General features: G+C 38.8%; 1 protein-coding gene across 10 annotated transcripts in view; it reads left to right on the top strand.

Annotated features, from left to right (window-relative positions):
- Nucleotides 1–16968, top strand: part of BICD1 (BICD cargo adaptor 1) — a 278578-nt gene that overhangs the window by 235054 nt on the left and 26556 nt on the right. For 2 of the 10 annotated variants that reach the window (XM_063694066.1, XM_063694065.1), the window contains exon 9: nucleotides 873–1433. The exons of 7 other annotated variants lie outside the window; for them this stretch is intronic. In XM_063694066.1, the coding sequence (XP_063550136.1) occupies nucleotides 873–922 (50 nt within the window). In that variant the 3' untranslated portion in view covers nucleotides 923–1433. Of the gene's footprint in view, nucleotides 1–872; nucleotides 1434–8306; nucleotides 15746–16968 lie in introns of those variants that run through there. One more of the 10 variants, XM_055357925.2, reaches the window with a different exon arrangement.

Genomic DNA, 16968 nt, shown 5'->3' with positions numbered 1-16968 from the left:
GTATAAAGTTCTCGTAGATTGCAGGCCCCCATTGGTTAATGCTTACCAACATGTTCACACTTAGCTTCACTATCTTGCATTTTTCTTTCTTCCTTCCTTCCTTTCATTCTTTTTACTTGTTCTATGAAGAGGCCTAAATTGAAAATGTGACATATGGCAAATAGAGAAAATTATTCTTGCAAATAAAAATCATCCTTTTAAGGAATCCCTGCATGTGAGTATAGGGCAGAAGTGGCAAACAAGGAGCCCATAAACCAAAGTAAGCTTAAAGGCAGCTGTTATTTGACTATTGCCAGAAAATAAAAAATAAAACTAATTTAAGTTAGTTATTGACAGTTAAAAATTCAAGAGATTTTATATGAACATCAGTATTTCTGGCCTCTTTTGGAAGATTCTGAATACCTGGCAGCCCTAAGTCTGCGTTCACGCATGTCAACACCTGTTGGAGCTCTGTAGTGGCTGCTGCTGTTAGGGCAAGCTTTGCACTTTGCCACAGTCCCCACTCCTCCTTATTACTTATACCCAGCCTGCTATCCTCATTTCTATTCTCTCCTGGCCCCTCCTGTAGTCTTTGAGTTTGCCACCGTTGAAATAGAATTTATTTTTTCATTTTACCTTAATTCCTTTTTGCAAACCTCAGCCTCTGGATCTCTAATACTTTCCTTATCTGATTCATGAAGTCAGCCTACTGATTGGGATTAAAAGATGTGGTGTAGAAACTGATAGTGCATTTCACGTTCTAAAGGTGTTTGAGGAAATTGGTAGTGATAATGAGTTGGAATGGTGTAATAGCCAAAATATACACCTAAGAAGAAAAAAAGTAAAAACTGCTTGGTGTTTTTAATTTCATAACTGATTTCCTATTGTTTTAGACCTCCTTGGAAGGTACCTTGAAGTATTCTGTGAATCACCAAAGTGGTAATGATTTATCAGGATACCTAACTCGGATAAAACCCACAAGTCTTCTTTTTAGTGTTCCAAATGGATTTAGTAGCACTATCTACTGGAACTTAGAAAAGAAATTGGTATGATTAATAAATAACTCCTATTGCTGTTTAATTAAAAAGATAACATCTCAATAAGGTTAAAAATTAATAATCAATATTAACAACAATAACTGTTTTCATTTTTGTATGACTGGCTTTTGTTTACATGAATATATATTTTATATTGTTATCATTACATTGTTTAAGCCATGAACATTATATCACAAGCTTTTCCATGTTGCTATCTAGTCTGGTTTTTATTTGTTAAAGTTATTGTATCATAGATTTTGTTTCAGATGCTGTTATCACATTAATCACTACTTCTTGTCCACTGAGGTAGTTTTTCATTATTTGTTATATTATAGAGCACTGCTGGGAATACCCTCATGCATTCAGCTTCTCATCTATTAAATTTTTCTCAAGAGTGAGATCACTCAGTTAAAAGTTGAACATCCTTATGTTTTTTGCTCCATTCTGATGTTTCTGTCAAGAAGGGTATATCAATGTACTAAAAGCCCATAAAACACTTTCCCTTTTTCCCACATTGGGAATCTTTCTGCCACTTTATACACACTGTGCACATCTTACAACTCTAAAGTCAGTTAGCATACATGAATGAGAGTACCATATATTGTCTTAAACTCTTTAGTTTTGAATAACCAGAAAATACCATTGACCTTAGAAATGATTACTATTTATGAGATTCGAGGCCGGCTGCAGTGGTTCACACCTGTAATCCCAGCACTTTGGGAGGCCAAGGCAGGTGAATCACTTGGGCTCAGGAGTTTTAGACCAGCCTTGGCAACATGGTGAAACCCCATCTCTACAAAAATTAGCCGGGTGTGGTAGTGGGCATCTGTAGTCCCAGCTACTCAGGAGGCTAAGGTGGGATCCCTTGAGCCAGGGAGGCGGAAGTTTCAGTGAACCGAGATCGCACCACTACACTCCAGCCTGGGTGACAGAGTGAGACACTGTCTCAAAAAAAAAAAAAAAAAAAATTAGAGATATAAGGAACGTGGAATTCAGAATAATCACCAGACCAGAAGGTCATGCTAATGACAGCTTAACATATTGATAACCTTTATCATTCTCACCATTTATGTAAAGTTAAAATAATAAAAGAGGAAAGGAAGTAAAGCTGTTATTATAGCCTTAGGAATTTTTAATTATGTATCGTGGAATCAACCAGATTAACGCTTAATAAATTATTATCAAATCAATCTTAGCAACATTTTCTAAAAGGTCCTAGTTAAATGAATTACTATAGAAAGTGACTGACCATCCACACCAAATAAATTGTAGCTTCTACAAATATCTGCATTATTACCAATATATGTTATTTTCCCTCAGCTGAACTATATAGGGTAAGACATATCAAACATTTTTATGATGCTTTTACTATATAAAATCTTTTCAATAAGCCAAGAAAGAGAAAATATGACATATAATACCAGTGTTATGTTCTATATAAGAAATATCATAAGCCTATGGTAAATAGTAGATTTTATGAGTATTTTTCAATTCAGTTTAACCATTATAAAATTTGCTAGCTAGTAACAATATCTATTAATCATTTTAAAAGGAAAATTCTCTATTAATGTATCAGAATGTTTTTGATAAGCATTGTTTTACACACACACACACACACACACATATATATATATATGTAGTTTTGGGGTTTTTTTTTTTTCTTTTTTTTTTTGAGATGGAGTTTTCCTCTGTCACCCAGGCTGGAGTGGAGTGGCGCAACCTTGGCTCACTGCAAGCTCCGCCTCCCAGGTTCATGTCATTCTCCTGCCTCAGCCTCCCGAGTAGCTGGGACTACAGGCGCCCGTCACCACGCCCGGCTAATTTTTTGTATTTTTAGTAGAGATGGGGTTTCACAGTATTAGCCAGGATGGTCTCAATCTCCTGATCATGATCCGCCATCTCAGCCTCCCAAAGTGCTGGGATTACAGGCGTGAGCCACCGTGCCCAGCCTAAAATATATTTTTAGTACATCTTTTTAGATGATTTTTAATTATTCTAATAAGCAGATATGGGCTTTATTTTTCTATTGAGGACCATTGAAACAATTACCTCAACTAAAAATGAAATCAGTTTAATTTGTTTTTAATCCTTCAGTTGAAGAATTGAGAGAGGTATGTGTCGTTTAAAAATTTAAGACACAGAACATAAAATGTTATTTATTCTGTACAAGAGATACTTTCAAATAGATTTTATTTCTATGAGATGGTAAACAGAAAGCCTCATCTCCTTAAATGCACAATTTCTCCATTCTGGAGAATCAACTATAGGGTGGGGCATTGATTTTCAACATTAGTAGAATATTGTATAGTAATTGATTAATGCATTATACTGATCGGTTTGCTGCATTAGTACAACCTTTTAAGGGAAAATTCTGGCGTTTCCCTCTGGCTGGCTCAGCTTCTGCAACCTCAGCCCTTACAATTGCAGTGCTTCTGGCCATGGCTTGCTTGTTAACTTTCTTGTTCTTGACTTTATCCTTATCCTGGCACACAAATTCCAGTGTCCTTCCACATGCTCATCTTAGTTTTCACAGTTTCAGTTACCAGCTGATCTGAGAAATGCCTATCAGCCTTGATGACCTTGACTCAAAAGGGACCCTGTTGTCATCAAGGAGTTTGTAATTAGGCAGCAGATTGTATGTCTTCACAAAATTGTTGCCTATTTTTTAGCCAGCATTTTATCTTGACTCCTTAACTACCTAGGCCTGTATCCTTCTCCTCCTCCTCCGTCCCCTCTTCCTCCTCCTCCTCATCATCTTACCATTTAATCAATAATTGCAATCAGCCTGTCAGAATACGTAAAGGGAATCCATGTAATTCACAGGCGGGAGTTGTTATTTCTGTAGTAAAGACCTGACTGCAGCATTTACACATGATAAATAGGAAATGGCAAACCTGGGGAAGCAAGTTTGAACTCAATCTGGAAGTAATAGCCTAAGCAGCTTGCTCTTCACACTGTGTTTCCCATGTCACGCTTTTCCTCTTAGGTATCTTGCTTCTCCCTCTCATTTCAATCTCCTCCTTCCTTCTGTTCCTCCCCCCTTCCATCCCTCCCTCCTGTCTTTCTCTGACACAATGACTCAGCTAATTTAAGAGAATGGTATTATTTTGAAGTCTGAAAATGTTTCTGTGATATTTTGCTTTTTACTGATCTTTAAAGCAACTCACAGAAGTGTATTAGCCTTAGATACATAATCACCCCTTGAGATATATAGTCAACAGTACACACCGACATGTTCATAGTAAAAATTGCCTTTATGTTTCACTGCATTCAAGCAAGTAGATATTTGTTTGTTTCATGTATTGCAAAGCCTATGTTCTTAAGCATGTACCAAAATCACATTTATTTCATTAATCCATTTACTCATTCACCAGAATGTAACAAAATTTAGTGAATATCTGCTATGTGTCAGCCACTTTACTTGGCTCTTGATATACAATGATATTCAAATAAAACTCATAGTCTGGTAGGGGAGGTAGGAGACAAATATGTACTGATGTTAATAGATATTCCTGAAATAAATAAAGGAATTAGGATGGTTAGGAACATCCTTCCAGAAGAAATGCAAGGCTGGCCATGAAAGGTGACTATATCGTAATAGGCAGAAGGTGGCAGCGCAGGTATGGGTCGTAAGAAGAACCTTATAGGAAAGGAGGTCAACTTGCCCCAGTGCCATGAGCTCAGCACTACAACCTGGTGCAGGACTTGGAAGTAATAGAAAGCGAGGATGCAAAGGTGGACAGGGACCTGAAGACAGAGGGCCAGGTTAGTGAGAGCAGACCTTACCACGGGCATAGCTTAGCAGTTTTAAGAATAGGATCAGATTTTCATTTGATAAAATCACCCTGATGACAAGGTGGAGAATGGATTAGATGTGGGTAACATCGCAGATAAAGAAGCAGGTACAGAGACTCATAAAATATGCAGTCGAGAGGTAGTGGAGACCAGAATCAAAACTGTGAGGAATAGGAATGTTTAAATATGTCCCAAGTTACAATTCAGTTACATATTTCATCAGCCAGCATGTCCTGTGCACACACGACCTGCTCTTACTGCTTTCCATGTTCTGTATGTGGAAGGAGATCAGTCAATCTTGAACTCATGGCCTCAGTATTTTGTACTTCATAAATTATATTTTTTACTATAGAGGCTTTTCTATTTATGTGTATTCCACTTCCCCATATCACTAAACTTTCTTTTTCCACAGGATTCAATTCTTGAACTAGTAGGAGTGAAGGGTAGTCTGTTGAAACCTGTAATCTCTTAGGCTTGTATTTTCTTTGAACATAGTTTCCACAGAATTCTTCCCTGTAGGGGAAGGCCTGGGCACTTCTTGATGTCAGAACATGTTGTCTTTAGTTTGGAATCTGCCAAAACAAAAGTTAAATCAAAAATGTTAATTCCTGTCACCCCAGCACTTCGGGAGGCCAAAGCAGGAGGATTGCTTGAGCCCAGGAGTCCAAGACTGGCCTGGGTAACATAGCGAGACCTCGTCTCTACATTAAAATTTAAAAATTAGCTGGATGTGCTGGCATGCACTCATAGTCCCAGCTGCTCAGGAGGCTAAGGCGGGAGGATTGCTTGAGTCTGGGAGGTCGAGGCTGCAGTGAGCCACTGCACTCCAGCGAGTGATGGAGTGAGACCCTGTCTCAGAAAAAAAAAAAAAAGAAGAAGAAGAAAAAATATATTAATTCACAAAATTGTCAACCACATGTTGAGAAATACATTTTTATACTTGCTGTATATTTTTCAATAGGTAATGGTTCAAAAATTTTAAAGTACAAAGGGTATACAGTAGATGGTAGATTTCTGCCACAACTGTGCCCACCCAACCTTTTGTATTTTTCCAGAAACATTCTATACATATATAAGGAAATGCATATAAATATATACATATATAAAAAATATGCATTTTACATATGTGTTAATACCATTGGCACAACCACAGACATTATGCATGCCGGTTTTTTTCACTTGATGTATCTGGGTTCTTCTTTCCTATACATTCATCTTTTTGTTCCTTTTGAGTCAGAAGAAGTTATGAAGGAGAAGGAAGACATGCTTGAGCTCTTTAAGAAAGCTTGGAATGTTTCTATGTGTACAATAGAAATATTTCTTGCCAAATGATAAAATGACAGCTACAAGAATGTTTCTGTTCAGAACTATTCAATAGAAATATGATATAAACCATATATGTAAATTTAAATTCTCTAGTAGTCTAGTAGTCATGTTAGAAAAAGTAAAAAGAAGTCAGGCACCATGGCTCACGCCTATAATCCCAGCACTTTGGGAGGCCAAAATGGAGGATCACTTGAGCCCAGGAGTTCAAGACCAGCCTGGGCAACATGGCGAAACCATGTCTCTACAAAAAATAAAAAGATTATTCGGGCATAGTGGCATGCGCCTGTACTCTCAGCTACTCAGGAGGCTGAGATGGAAGGATTGCTTGAGCCCAGGAGCTTGAGGCTGCAGTGAGCCATGATCGTGCAACTGCACTCCAGGCTAGGTGACAGAGCAAGACCCTGTTTCAAAAAATAAATAAAATAAAAAGAAACAAGTGAACTTAATTTTAGTAGTAGATTTTAATCGACACACTATATCCATAATGTGATCATTTCAACATGGAATTCATAGGTGGCTAACACCTATAATTCCACTTTGAGAGGCCGAGGTGGGTGGATCCCTTGAGGCCAAGAGTTCGAGACCAGCCTGGGCATCATGGTGAAACCCTGTCTCTACAAAAACTACAAAAATTATCCAGGCATGGTGGTGCACGCCTATAGTTCCACCTACTCAGGAGGCCAAGGTGTGGGGATCGCTTGAGCCCAGGAAGCAGAGGTTGCAGTGAGCCAAGATTGTGCTAGTTCTTTCCAGCCTGGGTGACAGAGTGAGACCCTGTCAAAAAAAAAAAAAAATATATATATATATATATAATATATATATTATATATATAATATATATTATATATATACATACACGCACACACATACACATACATGCACATTCTGTTTTTCTTATTCAGCCTTTGAAATTCAGTATTATGCACTTACAGCATATCTTGATTTGAACTAGCCACATTTCAAATGCTCAACAGCCTAATTTCGCTAAGGGCTACTGTATTGGACGGTGCAGTTCTAGAACTTCTTAGTTTTAACTAGATAGAATTTCCACACAGAATTCTAAATTTGAATAACTAACGACTGATTTTAAAATAAAATTTAAGATGGCATGTATTTCGGTTTTATTTCTTTTCTTTTCTTTTTTTTTTTTTTTTAAGACAGAATCTCGCTCTTGTTGCCCAGGCTGGAGTGCAATGGCACAATATTGCCTCACCGCAACCTCCGCCTCCCAGGTTCAAGCGATTCTCCTGCCCCAGCCTCCCAACTAGCTAGGATTACAGGTATGTGCCACCATGCCTGGCTAATTTTGTATTTTTAGTAGAGACAGGGTTTCTCCATGTTGGTCAGGCTGGTCTTGAATTCCTGACCTCAGTTGATCCTCCTGCCTCAGCCTTCCAAAGTGCTGGGATTACAGGCATGAGCCACTGCGCCCTGCCCTGATTTTTCTTTTAAACTGAAATATCAGACCAAAGTGCTATTTTGCTGATTCTGCTTTGTCTCTGATTGGTGGCAGTGCTTTTTAAAATAGATACATATTAAATGTTCGAGCCAGGCGTGGTGGCTCATGCCTGTAATCCCAGCACTTTGGGAGGCTGAGGCAGGCAGATCACAAGGTCAAGAGATCGAGACCATCCTGGCCAACATGGTGAAACCCCGTCTCTACTAAAAATACAAAAATTAGCTGGGCATGGTGGCGCGTGCCTGTAATCCCAGCTACTTGGGAGGCTGAGGCAGGAGAATCACTTGAACCCAGGAGGTGGAGGTTGCAGTGAGCCGAGATCACGCCATTGCACTCCAGCCTGGGCAACAAGAGCGAAACTCCATCTCAATTAAAAAAAAAAAAAGTTTGTACCTATATACCCTTTTCATACATCTCTTATTTGTTACTAGATCTCCTTGTCAATATAAAAACTTAATTACTTAGGTATATCCTAACAAAACATATTCCTTAAACATTCTTAAAACAGTATAATGACTTAGTTTTTTAATTACCATAATGAAGTTGTAAAAGCCCATGTTTCTTATTTTAAGCAGAGAGTGCCTTAAAAAGGTTTAAAATGCATCCTGCCAGTTTTAAATAGCAGAATTTATTGATACCATATATATAGACTGAAAACACATCAAAGTCTTTCAAGGTTGATTATTTCATGTGCCTTCCTTCTTCCCATAGTAAGAGAGAAGATAAAGATAATACTGAGTAAACCATTCCATGCTACCAATTGGACCCATTCGACAAAAATGGAATACTTAGTAGAACATCTGATGACCATGGTCCTATTCGTGTTTTTATTTTGTTTTATTTTTGTTTTTGTTTACTGTTCTCTCCTCTGTCAGGTATTCCTGTCCAGAAATTACATTTCCTTAAAAGATTTCATATTCAAAACCTGAGCATTGTACGCAAAATAAGCTATGATGAAAGGATGAAACTTTTTAATTACTGAAGAGATCAATATGAAAAACTCTGTAGCAAGAATGTGTATTTTATATTAGATCATACTTTTCAATCCATATTGACTATTTTAGTACCATTATGTAATTTTAAAGTCTTTTAGATTTTGTTAAAATTTTATTAAATCCATGGAAATTGAAAGTTCCTTATTTTAATCCTTAGGAGAAAAACTATAATTTTTCCCTAATATATCCATAAAGTGAAAGAAGAAGTACTTATTTGATATTCTTAATTGTTACATATTTAAGAGCAAGAGTAATTAGTTCATACTTATGTTCACCTAAGTCCACCCATACATTGCTGAGGATAGCGGCCTTCAGAAGGTGGCTGTTTCCGGAGGAGTAACAGGGAGGAACAGGTGGGCTGAGATATACATGAGGCCCAGGACATTCCAGGCAATAACTGTCTGCCTCTCCTGACTCTGCCCAAACCCCAAATGATGCTTTCTAGCTCACTAAAAAAAAAAAAATATATATATATATATATATATATATATATATATATATATATCAGCAGGCAGATACTCAAGCTGAAAGAGACATTACTGGGGTTCGTTTCTAGATCACAGATCCTGCCTCAGGCTCACTGAAGTGACCAGCCTCCACCCAGTAACAACAAACTAGTCTAAATCCAGAATAAAACAATTATACATTTTAATCTCACCACCTTCTACCTGTGTGTGCTGTCCACCCTCAAGACAGAGAATAGCCTGTATTCCACCAACTGGCAATCACTAGCCTACAACACCAAATCCACAGTTTCTTTGGTATCCTTTGTGCCAGGGAGTTGGGTGCTGAACAATCTACGTGTAACATTCCCTTGCCTTCATATCCCAAAGCTCTGCAAGCAAAGAAGAGTTCTGGTGGGCAGCTAGGGCCATTTGTTGTAGTCCAGAGGAAGAGAGCCATCAGTATCTTCTATGCTGTACTCATACCTATTTAATCCAATCTGCTGGCACCAGTCTATTATATTCTACTGTTTGCCCCCACTGTAACTACATAACAACCACCTCTATTATAACAGTGATTATAAGGCATTATCTGAGAGGGTATATCCAAACTGTACCTTGCAAAGGGACTTCTATCTGCAAAGAATACTAAGAAAACATATTATGGGAAGTCACAATAGGTACTCAGAGAAGCCAATCTCTAGGTTAACCAACTACTTCCCTGTCCATTTCTCCTTATAAATGTGAAAGGAGAGCCTACAATGAAGAAATCCTGGAAGGGCATCTCCCAGCTCTGAGACTCTCTGATGCTATGAATTCAAGTTATTCTGTCCATGACTGGGTTTGGAGGTCACTGTGTAAAATCTACGCTTCTAAATAAATGTTATGATATCTCAGCATACTATACCATACTTATAACATGTATGCTTATAACAGCATACTATACCATATAGTATAGTTCCCAAGAAAAGGGAATGTTTTTCCCCCCCAAAAAAAGGAAAATTCCTGTTATCTAATATATAAAACAAACTTTTTTGATGATTTAAAGTGACTGTGTGTTGTGAACTGAGTAGACAAGGCAGGAAGGAGTAGTGATGTTCCTGAGTTCTTGCTGAATTCTGACAACGTGCCAGCACTTTGATTTCTCTGTCAAAATGGGTGGGATTTGATATCTAAAAAAGTATACCATTACATATCTAAAAGTATATTGTTACATGGAATATGGAAGCCACTGATTTAATTCTGGAATGTCCGTCAACATGACAGCCACCTAAACTCCTCTGAGGCGTTGTAAACGGTTAGGAAAATTGACCTTTCTACACACTAAATCTGGCTTCAGTGGCTCTCCTGAGCTCTAAGGGAGTTGGGCAGGGGCAGCCTGAGCTCCGGCTGTGAGCATAGCTCAACTGATGTGTAGTTAGAATGTTCATGGAAGGCCCAGGCTTGCTACTTCCCATTCCTTTATTTTAAATGATGTAGTGAGCCAGGCGTGGTGGCTCATGCCTGTAATCCCAGCACTTTGGGAGGCCGAGGTGGGTGGATCAGTTGAGCCCAGGAGTTCAAGACCAGCCTGGGCAACATGGTGAAACCCTGTCTCTACAAAAAATACAAAAATTAGCCAGGCATGATGGTGTGTGCCTGTAGTTTCAGGGGAGGCTGAGGCGGGAGAATTGCTTGAGCCCAGGAGGTGGGGGCTGCAGTGAGCTGTGATTGCACCACTGCACTCTAGCCTGGGTGACAGTGCCTACATAAATAAATAAAAAGAAAGAAAGAAATGATGTAGTGAAAATATAGTTACATAGCACTTATACCTAGACTACTTAAAGTGACCTAGTAATTAAACTTACATAGCTCATCAACCAGCAAAGATTCCTAGTGCACCACACTCATTATAGAGCAGGGAAGCATCGCTGCCACCCTCAGGGATTCCTCTTACATATCTCTGTGTTCTGTCCTCCACACACCCATCTCTTTAGTCATCTATTGATTTTATTCAATTTTCCTGGCGGTTTCCCCAGTGTATTTTACCTGAAAGGTACGAGAGGAAAAAGGAAAAGCACAACTCAAAATGGTTGACTATTCCATTCTTTGTTTTCTTCAAAAAGTGTAAAGTCATAAAGATGCCATAGAACCACTAAATTCATTGTCCTTTGTCACCTCTCAGCCAATAATAGTCATTGATATACTCTCCATGCCACAAATTTAAAGTTTTTTGTGAACTGTACATGCAATAGCCAAGTTTATTTTAACTTTAGTCATTACTGGATCCCAGAGATTTTCTTTCTCTTTTATGGCATATAGATTATTTATGTCACTTCAGTATGCCCAGTCCACAGATGAGATCTTCTGAGGGACTGCTTCTGGAGCCGGCCCTCTTGTGTGATTGAATTAGTCAGTGATGATTCTCAGGACTAGATTAGATTGTTACTCTTAAAATAATTACTTAAAAAAAAAAAAAACTTCCATAACTTGAAAATTTTGTGGCCAGGTGTGGTGGCTCATGCCTGTAATCCCAACACTTTGGGAAGCCGAGGTGGGCGGATCGCTTGAGGTCAGGAGTTCGAGAGCAGCCTGGCCAACATGGTGAAACCCTGTCTCTACTAAAAATACAAAAATTAGCCAGGCATGGTGGCGCACGCCTGTAATTTCAGCTACTCAGGAGGCTGAGGCAGGAGAATTCGCTTGAACCTGGGAGGTGGAGGCTGCAGAGAGCCAAGATGGCACCCACTGCACTTCAGCCTGGGCAACAGAGCAAGACTCTGTTTCGGAAAAAAAAAAAAAACAGAAAGAAAAAGAAAAGAAAAATTTCCTTTTAAGACTTATATGAAAATACATACATTTATTTTGCAGAATAATGATCTAGAGCAGGACTGTCATTTTAACTAAAGTTATTTTTGGCCAGGTGTGGTGGCTTATGTCTGTAATCCCAGCACTTTGGGAGGCCGAGGCAGGTGGATCACGAGGTCTGGAGTTCAAGACCAGCCTGGCCAATATGGTGAAACCCCGTCTCCACTAAAAATACAAAAATTAGCTGGGCATGATGGTGCATTCCTGTAATCCCAGCTACTCAGGAGGCTGAGGCAGGATAATTGCTTGAACCAGGACGCGGGAGGCAGAGGTTGCAGTGAGCCAAGATTGCGCCACTGCACTCCAGCCTGGACTACAGAACGAGACTCTGTCTCGAAAAAAAAAAAAAAGTTGGCCAGGCACAGTGGCTCACACGTGTAATCCCAGCACTTTGGGAGGCCAAGGCGGGTGGATCACAAGGTCAGGAGTTTGAGACCAGCCTGGCCAAGATGGTGAAACCCCATCTCTACTAAAAGTACAAAAATTAGCTGGGCACAGTGGCGGGCGCCTGTAATCCCAGCTACTCAGGAGGCTGAGGCAGGACAATCGCTTGAACCTGGGAGGTGGAGGTTGCAGTGAGCCGAGATCGTGCCACTGCACTCTAGCCTGGGTGACAGAGCAAGACTCTGTCTCAAAAAAAAAAGTTATTCTTAGTGGATATAAAAATTGGTGTTTTTGGCCGGGCGTGGTGGCTCATGTCTGTAATCCCAGCACTTTGGGAGGCTGAGGCGGGTGGATCACGAGGTCAAGAGATGGAGACCATTCTGGCCAACATGGTGACATGCGCCTGTAATCCCAGGTACTCGGGAGGCTGAGGCAGGAGAATCACTTGAATCTAGGAAGCGGAGGTTGCAGTGAGCTGAGATTGCGCCACTGCACTCTGGCCTGGCGACAGAGTAAGATGCCGTCTCAAAAAAAAAAAAAAAAAAATTGGTGTTTTTTTGGTTTGTTTTGTGTTTTAGTTTAAGGAGACACATTTCCTCATCTTAAGGACTTTTTTGCTGCTCTGATGCTGGTCATCTAGTCCATTCTTTTGCTCTAAACTGAGCCTTGCCTCCCAGTTCTTCATTGCACTTCAGATTGTGTCTTACTACAAAGAGAAAATTAGTCTGTGATCAGTTTGGATCACAAGAACTGAAATTGTTCTTGTGAATAATAGAATAGAATAGAAGCCAGGGATGTGATGCACACCCATGATCCCAGCTACTCAGGAGGCTGAGATGGGAGGATCACTTGAGCCTGGGAGTTAGAGGCTGCAGTGAGCCGAGATCGTGCCACTGCATTCCGGTCTGGGTGACAGAACAAGACCCTGTCTCTAAAAAATAAAAAGAAGAAAAGAAAGAAATTTAAAGTAGGAAGGGCTACCGTTTGCTTCTGGCCAAGCTTCACCTCTACCCATAGGATCTTTTAAAAGACTACTTCTGAGGTCCTTTACTCTGAGTAGGTATTTATGGAATAAGCCATTATGTATTGACATTAGAATCAGTTAAACATAAATTTTTTTCTCTTTTTATGCACTACTTGACATCAAAAGCAAAAAGAGGTAAGTTGGCTATAAACCTGTAGGTGAACTTTATTTTTCTTAATAGATTTGTTCCTGAGTAGCTTTGCTTCAATTAAATTTCTGTGAATCAAATACTTTTACATTAGGAAGATTGTCATTGGAAATTCTTATTCTTTTCTTTGAAAATGAATAAGCATCTTCTGTAAACTTAGATTTTCAAGATATCTAGTATTTAAACATTTTGCTTTTCCTTTAATCAAGTTATACTTACGGTTTAATTTGCTTGTGAAGACAAGGCATTTTGAAACACTTGGTTTAGTTTTGAGGTAACTGAATTGTTTCTCCCACCAGAAATGTGGATTACATGTTATAAGTCTTTCCTATTTTCTTAAAAATGAAAAAAAAAAGCCAAGAAACAACTGACATTGGTGAAAGTCTATAATTTTCAGATCCATTGATTTACAGAAGAAGATGCCCTGAACCTCTCAGAATATTTTCTAGTGTGATTTTTTTTTAATGATTAAAAGAAATGAAGAAAATATTAAACAAGAAGATCAAACACATTTCATTGAGTGGTGTCTCATATGTTTTTCTTGTTTGGGATCTATTTTTATAATTGATCTTTTTAGTGGATTCTTGATTGTAGTTTGACTTATTTCTCTTTTGTTTCTTTTTGATAATGCATCAATTCTGACATTTCAAAGGTACAGCTGGTCTTCATTAGATATGTGCTGTTATTGACTTTGCTTAACAAGAACAGACCATCATCGTACCACCTTGAGTTAACTCTGTGCCAGCTGGCCTTGCTCTTGAGAAGGTCATTTCTAAACAAAAGGTTATTTTTTGAAAGATTTTTAATTGGTGTAAGAATCTGGCAGCAAAGTGTACTTTTACCTCTTGGTGCCACTGTATTTAATTACCCTCTCCCCATTTATCCTCCATGTCTTTCCTACCATAAGCTATTGATAACACACATGCTCATGGTTTAATTGTAAGTTGTCCAGAAACAGAAAGCTGACTGTACTGCAGGGCGTTTTTGTATTTCTCTTTTGCAAGATTTGAAATAAAAATAGATTTTTGCATGAATATTACTTTGTTTTATCAGCTAGTCATCTGATATTCATCAGGACAGCAAATGGGAAGATGGGTGAAAGGTTTTGTCAAATCTATAACCACTGAAAAATCTAAAAATGCTCCCTCTCTACTTAGCAAGGCATGCTCTCATTCTACATCGCTGAAGACGACTTTCATGCTTGTCACTGAAGTGTGATGAACTATGTGCAGTTGTCATTTATGTGAAGGAGGAACCAGATGCTTTTTAAGATTTGTCACCAGGTCTTATTTTTGCATTGTCTATATTGAAATTTTTTGATGTGTTTCAACAATTCCTTCTTTTTGTTCTCTGGAAATTTTTAACGAAGAATGATTGTTTCTATCAAGAGTATATGCTATAATGGACTTTGCTGTGTTAAAGACTGATGTAAATATGTTTGAAGTGTTTGGTGATATAAATTAGCAGATTTCACCCGATAAGTCAGAAATTACACTATCATCTGTGGGTACTTTTAGAATAACTGATGTTTTAACGGGATGTAATATGTTTGGTGAAAAGGGATGAGATAGCCAACTCTATGTGTTTGATTATAAAATGCTGACAGTGCTTCACAGCTCTCCATTTTTATTCATATCAGTGTACCATTAAATTCATCATTAGATTTTTGAAAATAGTTATTTTCCTAGCTACTGTTAATATTTATGTAAATGTTTCTATCTCAAGCTCTTCTTTTATACGTAATATTTCTTTCTCAGTTTTTCCTTATTATTTCTAAATTCTCTACTCTATATGTGTGTTTTTCAGTTTATTTGTTTAGGAATTCGTAGGACTGTTTAAATGTTCAAATTGTTACTACAAGGAGAATGTATTTTGATGCTTCTTTCCATTAACCTTTCTGTTAATTCACTAACATTATTAATCATTTTGTAGATTTAGTGAGGAATAATTTACTGTTTATGTTATTTGGCACATCTTAAATGATGGCAATTTAAAAATTATTTTCAAGACTTATATATCAAAGTCCTACAGTTACCAAAGAAGAATAATTGATCATCTGATAACACTAAATTAACCTTAAAATCTTTATCAGATAATATTTATCCATTCTTATTCCTTTTGTTAGAAAGATGTTGTTACAATGACAGGGATGTCTAAATTGTAAACTCTCCTTTCAAGTGAATTAATTAAACAGTGACATTGATGATACTAATAAATAAATCCAAGGATTTTTTTTAAGGGAGGTGGTTTGCACCACATAAATTCCCTAGCAAAGTGTTGTGGGGAATTGAAGAATTATAAGGCAGGGTCCTGCCTGCTCTCAAGGAGCTGCATAGTGTGGCTAGAGAGAATAGATATACTGCAAGGGAAGCAGGGGTCTAGAATTCTGTAAGAAATGCCAAAGGAAGCTGGGCGCAGTGGCTCACACCTGTAATCTCAGCACTTTGGGAGGCTGAGGCAGGCGGATTGCTTGAGGTCAGGAGTATGAGACTAGCCTGGGCAACACGGTGAAACTCCGTCTCTACTAAAAATACAAAAATTAGCTGGGTGTGGTAGCATGCACGTGTAATCCCGCTACTCGGGAGGCTGAGGCATAAGAATCACTTGAACCTGGGAGGTGAAGATTGCAGTGAGCCGAGATGGAGATCATGCCACTGCACTCCAGCCTGGGTGACAGAGCAAGACTCTGTCTCAAAAAAAAAAAGAAATGCCGAAGGAGATGAGAGAAGTGCTAAAGGAGTTTGCAGGAAGCAGACACCTCCTTTTGGGATGGCCAGAAATAATGACTGAAATTTGACTTTGCATAGTCTGATAGACAAGAGCATTTCCGATGAATATAATGATAGCTTGTTGAAATGAATTTCACCTATGATCCATTTTGACCTTTCTTATTTCCTTGTTGTTAATAGCATTTACTTTGTTTCTCGAAGCTGAAAACCTTAAGGGCATTCGACTCCTCCCTTTCCTTTGTCCATCATGTCTAATTGATGGACTCAGAGCTGCATGCTTTCACAAACATTCTCTCACCTGATCTTCACGTGAACCCTGCAAGATTGGTATTTAATGTTCTCACTTAACGGATAGAAAAACTGAGGCTAAGAACAGTTAAGTCACTTCTTCAGTGTCCGTAGCTACTGGTTGTTGGAGCTGGTATCTAAAAGAGAGACAGAGATCTTTCTGATGGACTCTAAATTTCATGCTGAAGTGGAGAAGAGCTGAGGAGCATAGAGGAGAGAGAATAGAGAATAAAGAGGGCCGGGCGCGGTGGCTCATGCCTGTAATCCCAGCGCTTTGGGAGGCTGAGGCGGGCAGATCGTTTGAGCGCAGGAGTTCAAGAGCAGCCTTGGCAACATGGCAAAACCCTGTCTCTACAAAAAGTTTTAAAAAATTAGCTGGGCGTAGTGGCACTGGGGAGGCTGAGGTGGGAGGATCGCCTGAACCCGGGAAGCAGAGGTTGCAGTGAGCCAAGAGCACACTACTGCACTCCAGCCTGGGTGACACAGTGAGACTCCATCTCAAAAAAAAGAAAGAA

Source organism: Gorilla gorilla, chromosome 10 (genome assembly GCF_029281585.2).
Source record: "Gorilla gorilla gorilla isolate KB3781 chromosome 10, NHGRI_mGorGor1-v2.1_pri, whole genome shotgun sequence".
In the NCBI taxonomy this organism is placed as follows: domain Eukaryota; kingdom Metazoa; phylum Chordata; class Mammalia; order Primates; family Hominidae; genus Gorilla; species Gorilla gorilla.
Note: the sequence above shows the minus strand (reverse complement) of the source record. Positions and strands in the feature narration are given on the sequence as shown.